Source organism: Podarcis pityusensis, assembly GCF_964106645.2.
Source record: "Podarcis pityusensis genome assembly, chromosome: 6".
Taxonomy (NCBI): domain Eukaryota; kingdom Metazoa; phylum Chordata; class Lepidosauria; order Squamata; family Lacertidae; genus Podarcis; species Podarcis pityusensis.
The window spans coordinates 57,700,720-57,721,563 of NC_138030.1; the positions used below are offsets into that span (position 1 = coordinate 57,700,720).

Consider the following 20,844-nt stretch of genomic DNA (forward strand, 5'->3'; position numbering starts at 1 on the left):
AAAGTTTTAAAGTGGAATGAAGTCCCCATCATTGTCTTTTATTTCTAGAGCAAACAACATGTACTAGGACCCTCAATACTTTACAATAATAGAGAGAAATTCACAGCAATCCCTACACACAAGCGTGTAATTTAATAAAGATAAGAGGAACAAATGGGAAAAGGTCATGCTGGTGCTGGACACATTACAATTAGAAGCTCTTTTTGATGGGCTATTTTCTTGTGCGTTTTTTTAATGCAGGTTTACCTGAGTTACAACAATGTTACTGCACTGAAGACATTAGTAGCAAAGGCCAACTGGGTGCTTACCTCCGAAAGAGACAAGGTAGCTGACCCCATCCTCAAGCAACTGTTCAGTCTAAAATGCAAAACATGAAGTCAAGTATCCAAACATCTCATCCCAATTTATCTTTGTTGTGGGAGGAATCATGGTTTTCAGACTGCAAGCACTATTATTTTTGTTCTTGTGAATTGTGCATACAGTGAAACTTGTTGGGCTACATTTGCATTGAACTGGAATGTAGATATTTTTTGTTGGAGGTGCCATTTTTTTTTAATCACCCCTGCCTTCGCTCTCTAAGGTCAAGATGTACACACTGGAAGAGGACAAATTCCTCTCTATCCGAATAGAGATGACCATCTGCATTGATGCAATGCAGGCCTTTCTGCTGCTCTCGGACCTGCGACACAGGCACGAATGGGACAATCATTATGCGTAAGTACTTTGGTGGTTAACAATTGCTTTTTAGTTGGGATGGTGTCCCCAATTCCCATTCTCATATTTAAGAGATCTTTCTGCTCACGTAGTTAAAAACAAACAAACCCAGAAGCTGAGATTCTTGGAACAGTAGTTTCTGTGCACATTCTTTTCTGTGCTCATGTAGAATCTCATCATAACTCAGATCTGAGGTTATTGAGCTACTCTACCAATGATACTAGACACAGTACCAGGCCTCCTCCTTTATGCCCTCACAACTTTGATCACTCCCAAAAGTTAGCCAATTGGCTCTTGTTGCTCTTTATTGTTGCAGTTGCACAAATATAAGAACCTAAGATAAGGTCTCTTGGTCAAAGTTCAGCATCTTGTACCACACAGCGGCCAGCCAGATGCGAAAGGGCAATTGTCATCTCCAATTGTTCACCTTCTGATTTCCCTTTTTGCAGGAGTTCTGAACTTGTCCAACAAGTTGATAAAGAGGACATGATCTATCATGTTGTTAGCCATACTATGAGTGAGGAAAACAAGCCTCAGGACTTCGTCATCCTCGTGTCACAAAGGAAGCCTTGCAGCAAAGGGTATGTTGCCAAACATCTCCTCTCCACTGCAACTTCTAGGGCATCTGTTCCGCTTCAGATATGGTGCACACACATCTGTAAAGAGACCAGTGCCCAGGTGGCCTTTCAAAATCTCTTCTGCCAACTTCATTTCACCAGTTTTGAACAAAAGCTAAAGGCAAGAACTAGGCTAGCTCAGGGCAGGTTCAGCCTATTGAGTAAGCAGAACAAGATTTCTTTGGGGGTTGTTGTGGGCATGGTGAACTTCAAAGCAGAGAGGGGAAAGTTCAGTGCACTTGTTTTAACTGGGTTTCCTTTCTTTCCAGTGATCCATATGTTGTAGCATTCAGATCTGTCACACTGCCAACACATCCAGCAAAACCAGAGTATACCCGTGGGGAGACCTTGTGTTCTGGCTTCTGTATTTGGCAGGAAACAGATGAGCTCACTAAGGTAGGCATTTAGCTTTCCAAGAGTGCAGCAGAGGAATGAGTGATAGTGGCTTAGTTTGGACATGGATTATGGGGAATGTCCCATGGATCCCCTTTCCCTACTTACACAAGGATTCTGCTCCATTTCCAGGTTTTGAGCACTAGGTGAAAACTTTTCTCTATAACCAGGCTATTGGCTGATTAAATGTGTTTCTGGGGAGTGGGGTTATTGGTTTGATTTTTTTATTATGCATTTTGTGTTCTCGTTTTGTATTTTTAAGATGTAAACTGCCCTGTGATCTCCAGATGAAAGGTGGTATGCAAATTTAATTAATAATAATAATAATAATAATAATTAATAATAATAATTATTTGCCATTATTTCCAACTAGGGACAAACCATGGTTAGTGCTAAATTCCAAACAATGGTTTCTAAACGCATAGTTTGGAAGTCAGCACTAACTGTAATCTGCCCAATTTAAGAAACCATGGGAAACTATGGTTAAAGCAACTCGAAAACAGTGGAGGCTGGGGGCTATGAGCCTCTGTCCTCCAAATTGGTTCAGTTCCCAGGGATGTATTTGATAGCATGAGTTCACCCTAGTTGTTCTGAGAGTAGCTTTGTGTACCAGATTACCTTTATAAAGTGTCACAAATCTTTTTTCCTGATGTTAGAATAGATGCTGTTTGTGAAATATTGAAACATAGCAAATCACTTGCTGTGAATTCCTTTTATGTTGTTGTTGTTTAGTCATTTAGTCGTGTCTGACTCTTCATGACCCCATGGACCAGAGCACGCCAGGCACTCCTGTCTTCTCCTTTTATGTACCATTGGTTAACACAACACTTTCCTCTATGCAATCCCATATGCCAGTGTATTTGGGAATGGTGGTGTGGCAAAAGAAGTCAGGGACCTGCGTGTGTGTGCCAGCTTTTAGCCTCTGCCCATTTCTAGCTCCAAGGTTTTTCTGGCTGTAGGTTTTTGTGATTTAAAATGCGCACAAACCCTAAAAACAAAAGGAGAAGCACCACCAGTGTAATGGTTTGGATTGAGTTTGTGGGTTGCTATTCCAGGATTCTTGCAATCATTTCCAGAGATGGCTCAAGATGTTCTGATGCTTAAGGCAGAAAATCCACATGGTGTCTCTCCTGATACATGCACCCACAGATGTACACTAACTAGTTCCTTGTTTGCTGCCTTTGCATTGTACCTTGAAGCCTGCTGCTGCTTTGCATTCCTCTGAATAAACCAGTGTCTTGTGCAAGTTAGGAATTAGAACTGAGTTCAAGGAGCCAAAGGTCCTCTGGCATTGCTGTCAACTATTACATTGAGGAGGGAAATCCATTCTTAGTTTGGGGTCAGTAAACTGAAGCCTTCCCAGGAACTAATTGATAAGATGCTTTTTTTTTTGTTTCCAGGTGTCGTATTACCACCAGGCCACTTCAGGTGTTTTGGCCTACATTACAACTAACATTGCTGGCCTCTCTTCAAGCTTCCATTCCACCTTTCAAGCCTGTGAACAGTTCCTCCAGAAAAACAAAGACAATCTCTCGGTTGGGCTTCAGAATCTTTAGTTGTACAGAAACCAGTCATCTTTGTCTGACAATGAGCATCGTTGTAAATATTGAAATGACGGCTCAATGTATGTGATAAAAGGAGAGGAAAGAAACAGGTTTATACAAATGCACAAATTGCACAGCCCTCACTTGTGGAGGGAAGTCACTTTTATTGGCTTATGGGCAGAATGAAGATTTTTATGCAGTAGGATTTAATGATCAGTAACCTAGCAATCATGTTTACACTTCAGGAAGCAATTTGTTCTGATCTGTCCTGGGTTTTACATGTCCTTAATTGTACCTGTGTTGGCTTCTGTTGAAGCCTTGTATATATTTGATTGGCAGAGAAATGTGATGTCAAGAAAAACTTGAAAATGGACTGTTTCTTTCTGTGTCCAGAACACTAGGTGGGAGAACAGCATTCAACTGAAAAATCAGTAGCTTAAAAATGAATTTTCATATAGAGGTGAAATGTTTTTTAAAGTGCTTTTTAATGAGCTTCACAAGAATTCAGAACAAATTCATTGCAACAATTGCTCTTCATTGGAAGAATCTACAAACTAATTTTTGAATTGGTGGAGGGCATTCTTAACTACCTACAGTGCACATTGCACAAAATCAGCACAATATTAAATCATGTCACATGTTAGCTTTTCTTTAACCATTATTTAGTATCAATGTGTCTTTCTTGAATGCTGGAAGTTTTTTTATCATCAGTCTGAGCCTGAGGGAGATTAAATTATTTTGCCCTGGCGGTGCTGTCCTTCTTATGTAAAAAATCATTCAAACTTGCCCTTCTGGTACTTGGAATGAAGGAGGATGAATAATCTATTATTTGATCCATAAACCAAGTACCTCATCTTCTGTTTTACTAGGTGGGTATATTCTCTTACTCTTTTGTAGTAAAGTTTGCCAGTTCTGGTTTTGAATCTTTTTGACAGAGCTGTGGGACTTTATTGACATTTCTCTCAATAAAAGAATATTTAAAAATTTAAAAGCTCCCGAGTTTGCATTTATTGGGCACAAACTGCTCAGGTGCTATTGGAGGCTATGGTGGCATGCCTCCATTTTATAATTATATATGTGCATGTTAACAAATTCTCATTTCATGCTCCGTAGGGTTTAGCGCTGACACTGTTAAGCACATAACATATATTCCTGGGTTCTGAAGCTGCCCATAACATGGGTTATCAGTGAGGCTGTTAACTCTGGTTAAGGATTGGTTTACATGCTTCAGCAGCAGAGCTGAGAACTGCAGTAGATCTCTTTCTTGTACATGAGATCACATTGTATGGGTAGCAGTTGTGTAACAATGTATGGTCCCCCAAGAACCACTGATGTCTGCCAAAGTCAGCCTGCTTCTAGGGTTTTCTTGCTTTGCTGCACATGTATGTCAGGCTTCTGCATTCACATTATGCAAGCGTGGAAGCTGAGGTCAAATACAGAATTCAGTACCTTGGGATTAATTTTAAAGAAATCAAGTTCCTAGTACTTTAAGGTCCAGAAAGAAGATGTAAACAGGTAAACAGGTAAACCAATCAGTGTGAAAGTGAATTGAGCACAACTTGTGATAGAGAATATAAAATTGTTTATTTTCTTCTAAACCTTAACCATCAGCTAAAATGGGACAGTTTAAAGAAATGTCTAAAGCTATTGAATTTTGTGATGTACAAACCCATGGTGATGCTCCAGCCATGTCCTCAGAGTGTCCACATCCACAGTCTGAGAATGAGTTTAGTTCAACTTCATTCATTTGTCATGTTATTGTGTGTCACGTCTGCCTTCTCTGCTAACACTAGTTTGAAAGTTGTCTCAGCCAAATGGGATGGCATTTCCAAGCTGTTTACGCAGCAGCACCGTCCAGATGGCAAGAAGCTGAGGATACTCTTTGTTGTAGAAGTTGCTGCAGGGACTATGAATTGGTTCCTTTTTGGTGTGTACACATTGACTGAAGAAGCAGAGTTTAAACATATTAGTTGATCTGGTGATATCAGCCTAGGTGCTTGAAACGTTGAACTTCCTGTTGTGCTGAGAACCAAGAACAAGCACACTTGGACCTGAACATCTAGTCCATGCGCTAAACTGCCAATCCAGCTGCAAAACAAAGGAAGTCAACCAGATTCTGGAGCATACCACTGCTGGCGATCTGACTCGGGGCAGGAAAAAGCTGCAAAGCAAGAAGAGCCTTGCCCAACGTGAATCTCTGCTGTGTCAAAGCTATTCTGGAGCTCTTCAGTTGGCCAATGAGCCCAGAGGCGAAATGTTACTGCTCTCAGAATTAAATGAAAAACTCGAAACTTTGCTGGATCAGCGCATATCAGATGTATAACAAAGAGCGGGACTTGGATGAGGTTGCCCTGATTCTTGGTGCTTAGTCTCAACTGAAACGACAGGGAGTTGAAATATTTGTTCATGAAAACAAACACAAATGACTTTTATACTATAAAACAAGTCCTTCATATGTTCTTGGATGGCCCATTGGCCACACGGGCAGGGGCTGTTGGGAGCTGCAGTCAGACAACACCTAGAGGGCCACAGGTTCCCATCCCTGGTAGGTAAGGGTCACAGCTCAGTGGTAGAACATCTGATTTGGACGCAGAGGATCCCGGATTCTCTTCCTGGCCAGGTAGGACCTACAGTTCCCATAAACCCTAGCCAGCATCACCATGGTCAGCCTTAGTCATTTGTTGTCTAAAATGGTTGTTAGAATATGAGTCAGTGCAGGAAACTAGGCAAGTGCCTATTTACAAGCCTGCTGAATTGGTTGCTTAGAAGAGGTGTGTGTGTGGCTGTGGCTGTATGATATGCAAATATTTCATACCCTTGAATTTTGCCTGTATCTTAGTGTATTTTCAAAAGTAAAATTTAATACTCACATGCCAAGTCTCGGAACTGAGTCAACACAGGTTCAAAAAGGTCGTAATAGATTTGTTCAGGTTGGCTATTCTTTCGGATAAAGAGGAGATCATCCACTGTAACTGGATCAGTCTTCCCTTGCCAGAGAGTCAGGCTGTACCTAGGAAGAGAAATCATTTGGGGGTACAGGAAGTTTTTGGAAGCTGTGTAGTCTAGGATGTTAAACAGGAAATCATTCAGCGCTAAGGTCCAAACTATACGTTATGTGGGAGATCCATGATTAGGCTGCAATTGACTTGATACCTGAGAGGCTTTGGGGTGTGTGGTTTGATTTGAGGAAATGGCATAGAATGTAATGGGGAGCCAAGAACAGTACTGCAAAATTCAGAAAAGTCTGATTAGTATATATTTTATTAAATTTATATTCCTCCTCCCAAAGGAGCCCAGGGCAGCAAACACTTCTGTGATAGTTATTTAAAAAACTGTTAAAAACATCTGAAGACAATAAAACATCTAACACAAATTTAAGAACAGATGTAACCAAATCACAAGCTGACCCACCAAAAGAGAAACATTTTCAGCAGGCATCTAAAGGATACAGTCATGACACCTGCTTAATATCAACTGACAAGGCATTCCAAAGTACAGGTGATGTCTCACTACAGAAATGATTCTGTAGGATATGCCTACAGGGATGCAGCTCTGAAGGATAATAATGTTCCAATCTGCACATCAGTCCAAGAGATGTAACCCAGCAGGGCAGTTAGGATCAGAATCCCCAAAGATCAAATTCCTCAAGCATCCTGAGTGCTTAGCAACCACTTCCTCTTTCCCCTACTCCCATTTTGCTGTGATTAATCTGGCTGTGTCCTTGTGTTGCACTGTAGGGAGATCAGTGTTGTACCTTGTGGGCAATGCATTCTTTGTTCCCAAGACAGCACTTTTTGAAAGGTGGTTGGAATGTTTTGTGACTGGGAATATGTAAATTCATTCTAATATTAGCAGTTCTGTTTTAATCTGATCTATTGCATACAGTTTGCAAGTTTCTAGTGCGTGAGTAAACCAAGATTTCTGAATTAATCTCTGTGTGTTGCAGTGGAGATAAACAATAAGTGTGCTGTAAATCTCTTACCTGTCAGACTGGCTGAGAAGCCAGCTCAAATGAGGCCAGGCTGGTCTTGCCATGACGGCTCTTATAGGGAAGGTGATTCGCTGAGGCAGGTTCCCTACGAGGCTATGCATGTCCTCAACCATTTTCTGTGTGTAGGTCTTGTTTGGAAAGAAAGGTAAATAGAGGGTTGACCATCCTGGGGAGAGAGTGCAGTCTGGGAACTTCTCCTGGATGAGTGAGAGGAATCTGAGGACAAACAACAACAACATAGCTGCAACTGCAGACATCTAAAGCCATTCTAGTTTCTCTTCACACAAGGATAGCCAAGACTCAGAGCCTATTTAGGAAGCCTCTCTAATGACTCTGGCAACTAATGACTCTGGGACTTGATCTGCCCCCAGTAACCTTCATACCCGGCTTCCAGCATCCCATAATCCTGATCCCAAATCCTTCCCTTATTACAGATATCTGTATTTTCTGATCTGCCATCTTTTGCCAATACAAGCTGAGATGCTACTAGCCTGCAAAACACAGTCTAAAATCTAGAAGGAAACCCTGCTTGGCTTAGTGGTGATTAAGAGATTGTCTCAAGGCACAAGCCAACTTGGCCATTTGACACAATCGAGTAGACACTTGGCATTTATCAACAATTGTGTCGTTGCAAAATTGGCTCAGTGAAGTCTTGCGCTAGAAGAAGACTATAGAGACTGTGGGATGATTTGGAAGTTTTTCAGATGGAAAATGTTGGCTCCATTGCAGATTAAGTTGGGTCTGCCTCAGAGGAGAATTTATGCCACATATGCAGAGAATAGATGGTTGTGGGGTTATTGGGTTCCTAAGCTATCTGCAGCAATTGATCCATATTTTTCTGATGTCTTGCAATGCATTTTAGTGCAGTGGGACTACTGAGTACACCTTGTACTACATTTGCCCACAGGTGTCCCCTCTTGAGCAAATATGGGGCTGAATTTGACTATATGGGACAGTTTATTTACACCATTTCATACACACACACACACACACACACACACACACACACACACACCCTCTAAGGAGTATACAGAAAACTTAAACTTAACTAAAACGTAAGCAACAGATAACTTAAAACAGCAAATATTACAAAAATACACAGTTAATATATAAAAGGGGGTCCCAAGGATAAGAAAAGGGCACCTCTCCTCTCATAGTTCTTTCTCCAGCCTTTGTCCCCTTCTCCTCCAGCTGCTTTTCACAGCGTCCCCTGTATGCACATGCTTTACACAAGTGGAGGCTTAGGAGAAAGTAACAGGTTTTGATTTGACTCGACTCCTACCATGTGTCAAATGTTAGTGTGTGATAGAACTGTAGACAGGTACTTCTGGATACAGATGCTCCACCCCAGGATAGAAAATGCATCCTGATACAAATATAATAGAAGTTCATTTTACTCACCGGCTTGCGTTGACTGCAATATTAATAGGTACATTTGGGCCTCTCAGAATGTCTGCATTTAGCCACACAGGTCTGTGGATATTCATTTGAGAGGAGGTTTTTACTAATATATCCAGAGATGGGCCAACAGCTTTGATGCTTTTGAAATCCAGCTTGATGGCTAATTGGAAAAGGAAGAACTCCTGTGAAATCCATCAGGTTCAGTTAGTGCCTCTAACTCAACTAACCCTGCTTTGTTCTAGAATGGATGGATGGAGGCAACACATGAAGAGGTCTGCTGTGGGCACAAGTCACCCTTTGTGTGGATCTCTCCCACAGTCAGGTAGGCAGCCTTTGAGAACATACTTTCCTAACTTTCTACAAAGAAAACGGGCGCATCACAATAAATAGCAATGACCAAGTAGAGCTCTGGTGCAACAAATCTACTCCCCTCCCCTCCCCTCCAAAACAAAAACAGATAATAGTCCACAAAAAGTGTAGGATAATAATAATCACTGGGTAGGGGGCGTGTTGGTGACAGCATAAGACTTCTGCACAAATTTTGTGAAAACAAATCAGGACAACTGCTCAATAAGTTTCCATCTGGAAGTGACCTGTAAGTTGCTTCATTATTGAGCAGGAAGTGGGGTAAACAAAATGCAAGCTATAAATTAAATAAACAATGGAACCTTCATTCCTGATTGAAGTTGCTTAGACTTGAAAGGAAATCACCCTCTACATTTCAAGTTCTTTGCTTGTTTTCCTGCCATGGTCAATGGGTGCATGGTCTTTTTGAGGTGTTTCGACCCAGTAATAAATTATGCTGCTACATCCAAGCTCAAAATACTCCTACTCTGCTTGGACTGCTCTCAGGGAAGCTATCCAGGGCCTCTTTTATACATAACTTCCTCCCCCTTCCTGGAAGATGCTTTCAGCACAAATGTAAAGTACTGGATATAAGATCTCAGTGGTGTACAGTCTCACATCCACATTAAAAATGGGCCGTTATGCACCGTCTCAGCCATTTCCATGCATGTGACATATGGCAAGATCATAAGGCTGACAACAATATATATAGTTAAATAAAGTAATTTATCCCCCACAAAAAATTATACTTTTCAGATGAAACAATTTGAGTAAAAACGAACCCAATACCATTGGCTTGAAGCTTATAATTCCCTTCCCTATCCACTTCAATTGGCACGTCTCCTTTCAACCAACATACCTTTATTGGATGACTTAAGGACTGCCTCTAGCCATTCCTGAAGAGTGTTATCACTGTAGACGTCAGGTGGATGGGCCATGATGGGCGTGTCTGTCTCATTGGGTGTGTTGTGGGCTTCAACGGTGACATCAGCTTCCAAGGCCATAACGTCACCTGTACGTACACACACACACACACACACACACACACACAAAGAGAGAGAGAGAATTCATAGTGAAGAAAGTTCTGTGCACAGTCTATTTGCATATGGTGGGAGTTTGGCATGGGCGGCTTTCACCCGGAGGCACCATTTCAGATTTTAGGGTCTGGGATTGGAACAAGGTCTAAAGGCTTGCTTCTAGATGCATTCAGTCAACTGTGGAAAAAGCGCTATATTTAAACAGTTTGCTGCACTTCTCTTATCTTTTTTTTTTTAAGGTAATAATTGCAGCAAATATTATCGATACAGAACAGACAATAATTTTATAAAGCAAAGGGATTTCTTTATAGTGCATTTATTATTAATATTATTTATTTATTGCTGTTGCTAGTTGCTTTTCTTATGGAGTAACTCAAAGTGATTTACATTAAAACCAGTTAAAAACAAAACCAACCCCCCCCCCCAAAAAACCTACCTACGTATATGAATAAAAGGCCGGACTCTAGGTCCTAGCCACATTAAAGAGGCCAAAATGAAATTAAGGGCTGAAAGCCCCAGGCAAAGAAAAAAACTTTTGTCTGCTTCCTAAAGCTGGATAAAGATGGCACCAGATGTGCCTACCTGGGGAAAGCATTCCAGAAGCAGGAGGCCACTACCAAAAAGGCCCATTCTCATATTGTTCCAGGGCTTTTTTTCAGCCAGAGCTCTCCGGAACTCAGTTCCAGCACCTCTCAGGTGGCCATCTTTATAAGAGAACAAGGGAGACGCTCATGGTGAGTTCCAGCACTTCTTTTTCTAGAAAAATAGCACAGCATCCTCCAAAGCTCCCATGGAGGGGGGGGGGCGTCACACAAAGAAGGGTGTCAGGTGATGATGAAGGGTTCAGGTCAGTTTATGTGGGGAGAGGCAGTCCTTGAGGTACTGTTCCCATTGAAAGGGTTTAATTTTAATGAGGACTCAACACAGTTGAGTTCTGGAAATTTCAATGGTGTTATGAGGAAAATATCCACCCAACGTTCATTGCCAGCTGAGTCCTTTTTCTTACCCAACAGCAACCACGAGTGAGGCCAATCAGACACTAGGATAGAGCAACCAAAAAAGGTTAATTTCTCACTTAATAAATTTTATTATTTGTATAGTTTTAATAGATTTTGTGTGTGTGTGTGTGTTTGTTTTTAGAGGTTATTATTTTTATCTGTAAGCTGCATTAAGTCCCTGTCAGGGGAAAAAGTGGGGTATGTATGTATGTATAAACAAACATACATACATCAACTTTTTTATTTTAAAGCTTAGTTGGGGAGCCTTTAGTTGTTGGACCACATCTTCCATCCTCCCAAACCATTGGCCATGCTGGCTGGGGTTGAAGGGAGTTGGGAGTCAAACAACATCAGGAAGGGCTTCTGTTCCCTCCAATTTAAACACTATACAAAGTGCTATCTGAAGAAAAGGAGAAACTAACTGGGCTCACACCACAAAGAAATAGAAAAATACACCCAACACTCAGCATATTAAATTCCTACTGAAATAAATATATATTTGGTTTCTGATCACCAGGACAGCAGTGTTCCTGAACGTACAGAGGCCCTCCAATTTTATGCCATGTTCTTTTGATTCCTCTTGCTAACTGATAGACAACTCAGTGGAAACCTCTCTCTTCCAGTTCCTTCCTCAAGAAGGATTCCCAAGGCCCAATGAAATACTCGATTTTTTCAGATAAGATGTCTGATGTAAGTTGTGCCTGAGCTGATAATGGAAGTGGAAGAGTTCTACATCAGCCTGGAGCTTTCTGCCCATTCCTCTAGTTTCATTATCACAAGGTGATAAGCCCCTTCAGACAGAACGCAGTAGGAAACCGCAGCATTCCATGTTGATGGAGTTGTCTTATCTCACACAACTAGAATCAATTGCTCATTCTTATCGCTACAATGTGAGCCATCCTATCCCCCTTATCATTACAGATTTCTCTGCCTTGATTAACTGTAAGGAATGGTGTAGTTAATATGTTAAAGTTTAGCAGAACTTTTAAATCATGGTGGTTAACCCACCTTAAAAAAAGAAAAGGTATATTGGAAGAAGAATGTATTAAAATGCACTTTTGAACCTAGAATGAGCCCCTTAAAGTTAACTTCTGTCACTTGCCCCTCAAGCACATAAACTGACAAATAAACTGCAGTTGTTGTTCTGTCAGTTGAGGGATATTGACAAGTTCTTACACCCATTAGCAAGCCTATATACCCCTTTATCCTCCATGTGGGTGGTTGAATACAGACTTACTCTGAATTCGTACCACTGATGTATCTGTGAAAAGCATTATTTGAGGGAGGGAAAACCCTCAGCTGGACTTGAAACTCAAGCCGTCTTCTTCCCTGCTACTACGGTACATACTTGAAAGTTTGTTCCTTGGGAACTGTACAGAACAACACTTGCAACAAATGAGACCAATATCTCCGTAAGTCTGGTAAAGAAATAATGATGTCTAACAACTGTAGAGCAGAAGGTGTGAAAGCACCTTCACAATGTGCAGTTAAAGTCCAAATGTACCTCTTTAACCACCACCACCCCCTTCCCAACAAACACTGCCAAAGTCAGTGACATCAGCACATCACACGGTGTGCGCACAGCATGCACACTTCACAAAGCACCAACCCCACACAATTGAAGGGGCGAGCTGGTGCACTTGTTCCCGATTATGGTACTTTTAGCCAAGCATGATTTAACCTGGGAGAAGAAAACAGTGTCTTACTCTTCAATGCCTCTTCCATTTCACTCTTCCGGTTTGCAGCATGGTACCAGCTGACCAGCAACCCATCTTTCCGGTCTATTCTCCTCAGATTGAACAAATAATCCAACATATCTCCACCTGTACTGAAGGCTTGAGAATCTAAACAGGAAATTGAACACAAATAAACATGGGTTACGCCCAGTGCTTTTTTCTCTAAAAAATGTTTAGGGGTACTCTCATATCACCATTTTATAGTTTAAATTGGGGAAAATAAATACAGTAAATGGACAAAAGTACAGAGATTCACAAAATATTTAGGGGTATGTGTACCTCTGCATCCCCCAAGAAAAAAAGCACTGGTTACTCCTAATAAAAAGTAAACCCACACACAAAACAAAAGCTTTATGCAAATAAGAAAATAACACATCTTCCCGTGTCATTCTTGGTAGTTAGAGCCAGTTAGTGCATATCTTTGGTGTTGAAGGAACATACCATATTTCATTCATTTCAAGAAGGGAAGGGTCAACATTTCCTTTCTAAATAAATATACATACGGCTGATAACAAGATGACATTTAACAGAAGGGCCAGAATTGGTGCAACAAATGTACAGTATGCCATACCTATATTTTCCAACAATACGTAAGAACAGTTTTGTTGGCAGGTTTTAACATTTTATCCTCCATGAAACTAGACATCAGATTTGCCAAAGTTATTTTCAAGGATAGGAATTGTCCTTGCAACCAGTTAAAGCCTGAAATGGTCTCTCGTGTGTCCTTTAACTATAGATTTATCAAGGGGTTTGAGAAAGCATAATTTATCCTATTAACAGATGGATTTCTGGTCAAACCTTAGAGAACCTTTTGAGTATCTTCCTTGAGGGGTGGTGTTGGTAATATATCTGAAGGTTGTAATATCTCTCAGACATGCTGTGATTTTTATTTTACTAACTTGTCACCTTTAGTAATTCATAATCAGTTCTGCTGAGGTTGTGATTTTGAATTATTTTGTATTTTGTACTTTGCCTAATGGTTAGTTGACTGTAATAAACATTTGATTGATTGACTGGTTTAGCATCAAGTATCCAAATCCTGTGAGGAGGGGTCTTATGTTACAGTTCACATCTTGGCTTCCCCTTCATGGGCTTACGAGCTCTTGGCTTCGCTTTCTTCCTTGCTATGTAGAAGTGCTTTCGTTTTAAACCCCCCCCCCCCCAAAAAAGGGTAAAGATCCTTAATCAAAATTCTGTGCAAATTCCAAGTATTGAAGAAGAAAGATGCTCAACCTATGGAGAGTTATAACTTAAGAAACTGCTTGATACAGAGTCAGACCATTGATCCATCTAGCTCTGTGTTGTCTACACTGACTGGCAGGGCTTCAGACAAGAAACATCTCCAGCCCTACCTGGAGATACACAGGGACTGAAACTGGGGCATGGAGGCTCTGCCACTGAGCTTTCCACTATAGCCCAGGGAAAATATCAGGCAAGGTTGTGAGTGTTTCACAGGGGTTGGGTTGAGGCTGTGCACATCTTAGGGAAAACAAAACTGAGTTTGCCCACCCAGCCACCTCTTGTGTATACCGATTTCATGGAATCCGCCCCAGAAATATCCTGTGAGGCTAAAAGACCTGAAGTAATACATTTCATTGAACCAACTGGCCTCAAAATAAGTAAGCATTCACATTTTACCATAGAACCTTCCGCCTGAGGAAGAGTTCAGCAAAACAGGGAGCTTGCATACTTGTGCATCAACCTAAGGCAAAAGCAGTTGCAATCTAGTTGGGCTAGATGGCCCTTCGATTCCCTTCCAACTCTACAATTCTATTCTTATAGCTGCAACAGAGAGCCTGTCCTGTCAACGTATAGATAACAAATGCAATATGAATTCTAACCCAGCAATCACAGCACTTATGTGAAATTCACTGGCCCCCGCCTCCAGCAAACCCTGGTCTTCTTGCTTAGTACCTTGCGGGGATTTCCTGTTGACTGTCAGGGTTATGGTGAGAGCTATGCAAACGGAAATCACTGCCATGGCAGTGATCACAGCAATGACAACTCCTTTTCTTCCAGTGGAAGGACACTTCATGCTGGAAGCTGTCATGTTCTTTAAGTGTGCCAGCTCCTTGGCAGCTTCACCTATACAATTGCAGTTTCCTTCCAAAAACAGGATGAGAGAGTAAATGAAGGTGAAGAGGCAATTCAGAATGTTTAAACTCCAGCCAGAAGCCTTGGCCCCCCGAAAACAGAAATCAGGACGAAGGGATCTTAACTCATTGGTATTCTTTTTCTCCTTTTAAAAATCCAGAACAGCTCTGAAGAAGTTTCCTTTCAATAATCCACTGTTGCCTTGAAGGGATTCTCTTAATAACTTGTGATTTTTCTCACTTTAATAATTATTGCCTTGGACAAGTCACTTGCGATACCATGCTACTGTCTTGGAGGAGATTCCTTCTAATGATGTTTCGCTGTCTTGCAGGTGTTTATTTTAAAGAAGCTGGTACTTTCTTGAAGAATTGCTTTTCTAACACACCTTCCTGGCCTTCCTTTCTTCTGATAATCTGGCACTGCCTTAAAAAATAATTATTCTTTTTTTAAAAAAAAATAGTTCTGTGTTCCTTGCAGGATTTACCTCCTGGCAATCAAAGATCACCATCGTGGAGTAACAGGCTAAGTTTCTGCAATAGCTATAGGTTTTCTACCAAGAGGGGGGAAAGGCACTGGTGATGATCTCTCTAGCTCAGAAATAATTTTACTGAAGTTCTCTGAGGTTGTGCTCCTATGAAAAATCCATCAGGGCAATATTTTGAGGCCAAAGTCCATCTACTTGATATGTGCTGGGGGTGGAGGGAACCTTCCCTCCAAGAATTTGTTATATTAATGCCATGTGTGTGAAGGCAGCTGTTCTGAGATTACGTAAAGATGGGCCCTCCCTCTTCAGATCTGCGCATACGAATGCTGGATCACATTAGACACCACCCCCACCACCAGGGAGGAAGAAAGAAAGACTATGCCTGCTGGTTTTAAATTAACAGGTTTGAAATAATACTGACATTATCACTTCTAAGCTTTCCTGACCTTACTAGATTAAGAGAATATATTCCTCTGAAAAGCTTCTGTTAAAATTACAGCATTAGCCACACACACACACACACACACACACACACGTAAATGCAAGAGGTTCAGGATCTCATAACAATTGAACTCATCCCACTGTAGATACAGGAGACCTGAGACATACCTCTGCAAATCCCACTAAAGCCCTTAAGTACTGTGCTTGCTTTACATATCCCAAGACAGGGTTGGGTATACACTGTGTATGCTGGGCCAAATCCTCATGGTGCTCTCTTGCTTTGCCTAGTGAAAACCATGACAACCAGGTTCAAGCCGATTCAGATGGCAGGCATGTGCGATGGCTACAAAGGAGGTGTTTCTGCCGCACAAGTTTGTGTTTCCTTTCGCTAAATCCCAGTGGGCTGCTGCTGTCACTCTCCTTTTTTCCAATAAGAAGCAGAGGTGACTGAACCCCAGCTTGGGGGCCTCTCGCTAAGCAGAAAAGAAAACTGTCCAGTAGTTTAGTTTGGGGCACAACAGTTTTTGTTAAGGTTAAACTCTTGAATGAACGTCTTCGAGACGGTTCACATGATCAAACAATCTGTTCTATATGTGGCAGGCAGGAAAGGTCAGTGTGCAATGCCAAGTGGCCAAGTGATTATTCCATTGTCCTGCCAGACTGAGACTGCCTGTAGTGTGCAGTTTACCCAAGCCCAAGCTCATCCTTGGATTAAAAACAAAGGGAAACCACAAAACTGGTGTTGTGCTGTGTTTTTTGTATATAACATGTCATTGATGCAGTTAACAGTGCATTAGAGGTGGATTCATACTGGACCGTCCAAATTTCATTCTGCTTCATTCTGCAATGCTTCCTCAGCGTTACTGACTTGTTAACTAATTATAGCCATCTGGAGGGGGGCAAACTTGAGCTACAGCACAACAAAGGTGGAACATACACACACACAGCAGGGGATGAAAAGTTACATGACTTCAGCAAGAAGCTATGCACTGATTGGAAACCTAGCTGTTTGTTTACTCCCAAAACTTTTGCAAGCATGAATGGTATTGGAATGACGCAACTGTCCCGATACCACCAGAAGCACAAATTCTCCTGAACGCACAGTAAAAAGGACACTTGGAGAGGCCCAAAGGCTTCCATGTGGCTGAGGAATCTCCTTGTCCAGTGGGGAGGTGCAATGCCAGCTCCACGTCTCAGGGACAATGTGCAGTTAAACCACCAATCAACAGCCTGCGTGACTTATTTGGCAATTTTTATGCAGTTTCTTTACTCCCTGTTGAAGTTTGCATAGAATCAGCATCTTAATATTCAAGCAGCACCTCATTGCTAGGGATAAAAGTAGCGTCCATCACAGATCCAGTAATTCCACCCTGTTTACAGCATGATCTGATTATTTTTATTTGCAACTTATATTGTTAGAATCATCATGTAATCAATATAGTGATCATGCTATTAATAAACTTATGAACACGCACTTGCTATGGGAGCATGACATTCTTAAGACTACTACATCCTTTCCAAAGCTGTCACCCAAACGCAGCAGACATTGGTCCATTAGGCCATACGGGGCACTACTCCAGCCAACCTCAGTCTGCCATCAGCCAGGCCCCACCTGCCCGCCTTCTTACTTACAACCAGCCAGAAGGCAGCTCTGTTGTCACTGGCTCTATTCCATCTAATGTTGGTCTTCCTGCCTTCTGCCCCACCAGCCCCAATGAGCACAAGCTACCACTGTCCAAACATTGTTCCATTTCTACACCACAAGCATAACACAAGTGTAGTATGCATGCAGACCAGCAGAATGAAAATAAAGTCGGATCCAGGATTTATGGGCTGGACAGGTGGCTCCTGAGAAGCCTCATTTTAATTCATTTCTAAGCTTTTATGTGTCAGATTCACTTTTCTCAAAGCTTCCCTTCTACTGCCACCTTCTGGCTGACATGCTGGGACAAGTTAATCAGACCTTGTTCCATTTTACAATATTCTTTACAGGATTCTAGTGGTGTACTGGAAAAAAATGAAGTACAGGAGATCATCAGGACAGTCCCCATAGCAATATCCTAAAGGAGAGTCCAAAATGTTGGTGCAAAAGAGGGGGGAAGGGAATTAAAGGATGCCAAGATCCAAGTTTGGAGCAAGTACTCTTTGGTGAGAGAACCCCAGCAGAGATTTAAAATCACAAAATATGCAGCAAAGTAAAGCATGGAGATATAGGCTGTTAGACCTTTAAAATATACCCTTGTAAGTTCTAAAACTTCCCGCTTCCCTCGGCATAGGAAAAAACCACGTTTGGTAAATAAAAAATTGGTTTACTTACAAATTCTTCAAAGGTTAAGTCCATGTATTTTTTCATACTGTACATCAGTCAGAAAAGTTGTACAGGCAGCAAAAATTGGCTTAGTCAAAATGGAGAAAGTTCCTAAATTATTGCTACAAGAACTCAAGAATGGCTTGTGAGAGCAATGTGACTAAGCTGGAGCAATCATTTTAGCCTCCTCACAAGCTGAGCTTCTTAAGTAGACTGGAAGGGGAATCAAGGCTTGATTACTAGTCCCTCCCAAGGTGAGCTAAGCCTGGCAGGACAGCTTACTCTATGGTATTAAACCCTTCATGCATTAATTTGACTTAAGAATGCTGGTTATATGAGGTTGGTTATCCCACAAAAAAATGCAAGCAACTGTGCTAATCCATTATCTATAGACATACACACACACAAACACCACATAATGTTCTATTGATTAGGCTCATAATCCTTTGCATAGTTTACCTATTGAACTCAGATAATTACTTCTTATCAGGTCAATTTGTAAAATATAGTGAGCTTTAACCAAAGATATTTTATTAGGAATGCAAGCCATCTTGCAAAGATATGTTTCCATTTAAACTGATACCATGAAGTAGGAACCCCCATCAAAGGAAAGAAGAAGCCAGTTTCTGCTTAGCTATTTCCTCCTATTCCCTGAATTCCTTTATGGGAATATATCCAGAATAACAAACACAGGTTGCTATTATGAAATCCTTCAGCAGGCTTTTAAGAATCAGTTGCTCATTACCCTTTTGGACACAGGTGAAGATAGTAAATTCAGTAAATGGTAGCTCATGTTCTAATACAATTGTCTCCTGCACTTGTTGAATTTCTCTTCAAAAAACAACTGTGTTCCATTGCTGCCGTTTGGTGTGTTCTAAAATAGTAAATGAAATACTGATGCTTCCCCCTCTGCTTTTTGGCCGCCTTTATCTAACTGCCACAGGGAGAGGAAAGAAGAGGGATGGGAGGTTCCAATGGGTATAATGGGGCTTACTCACCGGTAAACAGGTAAAAGATGGCAGCCACAGGGTTCTTGTGCCTTTAACAGCTGTATGGCAGACAGAAATTCAACAGTTTAAGCATCTTTCTAGTCCGGAAACACATCCATGGCTTCACCATGATTGCGCCCTCCCTAATTTTGTGTTGTGGCATGTCTCCCATGGCAGATATGTTGTGAGAATTAGAGAATAGAGGGACTGCCATCCAACAGACTAAAAGTGACAGGTGCTATTGCCCTCTTTTCAGTGTAAGTTTCTGTCCCCTTTTTGGATCACTTCAGGATTCCCCATTAAAATGCTATTTTGGGGTAGTGCCCTTAAATGTTGTTTTGGGTGGTTTGTGATCCTGCTGTACGTTCATCTCAGTGACTTGGACCATACCGAATGGATGTTGAGTCTCCTCAACCTTTAGCATGACTCTGGAAGCAATGACACAAAAGGCTGTTTTGGGGTATCATGACTGGCACGGTGCCCCTGATCTGAAGAAACAGGCTTAAAGTCTCCCTGGTTCAGTCCTTGTATTATTCTGTTGTGCTATGCCATGCTCCCATGGCAGCCATTTTGTGACTGGCACCCACAGCCTGCCCTCAAAATTCAAAATACAGTGGTATCTCGGGTTACATACGCTTCAGGTTACATACACTTCAGGTTACAGACTCCACTAACCCAGAAATAGTACCTTGGGTTAAGAACTTTGCTTCAGGATGAGAACAGAAATCACGCAGCGGCAGGCCACATTAGCTAAAGTGGTGCTTCAGGTTAAGAACAGTTACAGGTTAAGAACGGACCTCCGGAACGAATTACTGTAAGTACTTAACCCGAGGTACCACTGTATGCCCCTGGTCCAGAAAGGTTGATGACACCTGCCATTCTCCAACTATTTTCTCTGCCCACCCCCTCTTATTTCCCCCATAGTGTATTATGTTTGGGGGAAGGAAAATAAGCAGCAAGTGTGACAGGGAAGGAAGTGATGGGCCTTTTAGTTTAGCTTTTTGAAAAACAAGAAAATGCCTAAATACAGTTGATATAAAATAATAATAACCACCTGTTGTTCTGGTTTCTGTCTGTTACTTGTGCAGTGCTTCCAGTATGTTGCACCTTCCTGTCTTTAGGAGAATTCCAGGCATGCTTCTGCTTTGTAGAAGCCATTTAGCAGCCATTAACTTCTCTGGGGGAAAGTGCAGGCAGAAGAAGCACAGGCTGACAGCTCCTTTGTCTGCAGACCAGATTTGCTGGTAATTTTTGACACTGTAACTCTCTCCCTCATTAGAGTGCTAACATGACAGTTGCTCATGGAGAAAGTCAAGACTTTTTTGTTGTAAAAAACAAAACAAAAACAGACTATAGACACAAAGAAACAATTTCTAGCCTTTCCAAACACTGGCCTTCTTATATGTGAAAAAGCATTTCTAAAATGGTTTCTAAAAACAAACTGTTCAATACTATAGACCCTGTATTACTGATGGACAAGGAAAGGGGAGGTTGTGAGATATTATGTACATGCTATGGGAGCTGGGAGGCAAATACAGTGGTACCTCGGGTTACATACGCTTCAGGTTACAGACTCCACTAACCCAGAAACATTACCTCGGGTTAAGAACTTTGCTTCAGGATGAGAACAGAAATTGTGCTCCAGCGGTGCGGCAGCAGCAGGAGATCCCATTAGCTAAAGTGGTGCTTCAGGTTAAGAACAGTTTCAGGTTAAGAACGGACCTCCAGGACGAATTAAGTACTTAACCCAAG

The 20,844-nt window shown here is 41.5% G+C and overlaps 2 protein-coding genes across 8 annotated transcripts in view; one reads left to right on the forward strand and one right to left on the reverse strand.

Moving 5' to 3' along the window:
- The window catches only part of ACOT11 (acyl-CoA thioesterase 11), a 63,975-nt gene extending 59,716 nt beyond the window's left edge, over positions 1–4,259 (forward strand). For both annotated transcript variants that reach the window (XM_081010669.1, XM_081010670.1), the window contains 5 exons: positions 241–324; positions 581–714; positions 1,164–1,295; positions 1,601–1,727; positions 3,125–4,259. In XM_081010669.1, coding sequence (XP_080866795.1) covers positions 241–324; positions 581–714; positions 1,164–1,295; positions 1,601–1,727; positions 3,125–3,280 — 633 coding nt within the window. In that variant the 3' untranslated portion in view covers positions 3,281–4,259. The remainder of the gene's footprint in view (positions 1–240; positions 325–580; positions 715–1,163; positions 1,296–1,600; positions 1,728–3,124) is intronic.
- On the reverse strand, positions 3,735–20,759 carry FAM151A (family with sequence similarity 151 member A). 6 transcript variants are annotated; one of them, XM_081010696.1, is made up of 8 exons: positions 19,483–19,661; positions 18,113–18,191; positions 12,747–12,884; positions 9,865–10,017; positions 8,661–8,820; positions 7,251–7,475; positions 6,139–6,278; positions 3,735–5,643 (listed from the first exon to the last, which is right to left on the reverse strand). In XM_081010696.1, the coding sequence occupies exons 3-8, from the start codon at positions 12,853–12,855 to the stop codon at positions 5,570–5,572; spliced, it is 861 nt and encodes a 286-aa protein (XP_080866822.1). In that variant the 5' UTR covers positions 12,856–12,884; positions 18,113–18,191; positions 19,483–19,661; the 3' UTR covers positions 3,735–5,569. The 6 variants fall into 6 exon arrangements, with proteins under 6 accessions (XP_080866822.1, XP_080866821.1, XP_080866820.1 ...); XM_081010695.1 differs by lacking the exons at positions 18,113–18,191; positions 19,483–19,661 and adding an exon at positions 20,147–20,759; XM_081010694.1 differs by lacking the exon at positions 18,113–18,191.
- Positions 20,760–20,844: the final 85 nt, after the last annotated feature.

Bases quoted from the DNA above. Each gene is read 5' to 3' on its own strand.
- FAM151A (XM_081010692.1), bottom strand. From the start codon at position 14,826: ATGACAGCTTCCAGCATGAAGTGTCCTTCCACTGGAAGAAAAGGAGTT. The intron at 10,018-12,746 runs GTAAGACACTGT...GTGTACGTACAG, and splicing joins AATGGAAGAGGCATTGAAGA to GTGACGTTATGGCCTTGGAA. The intron at 7,476-8,660 runs GTGAGTAAAATG...GTTTGTCCTCAG, and splicing joins ATTGCAGTCAACGCAAGCCG to ATTCCTCTCACTCATCCAGG.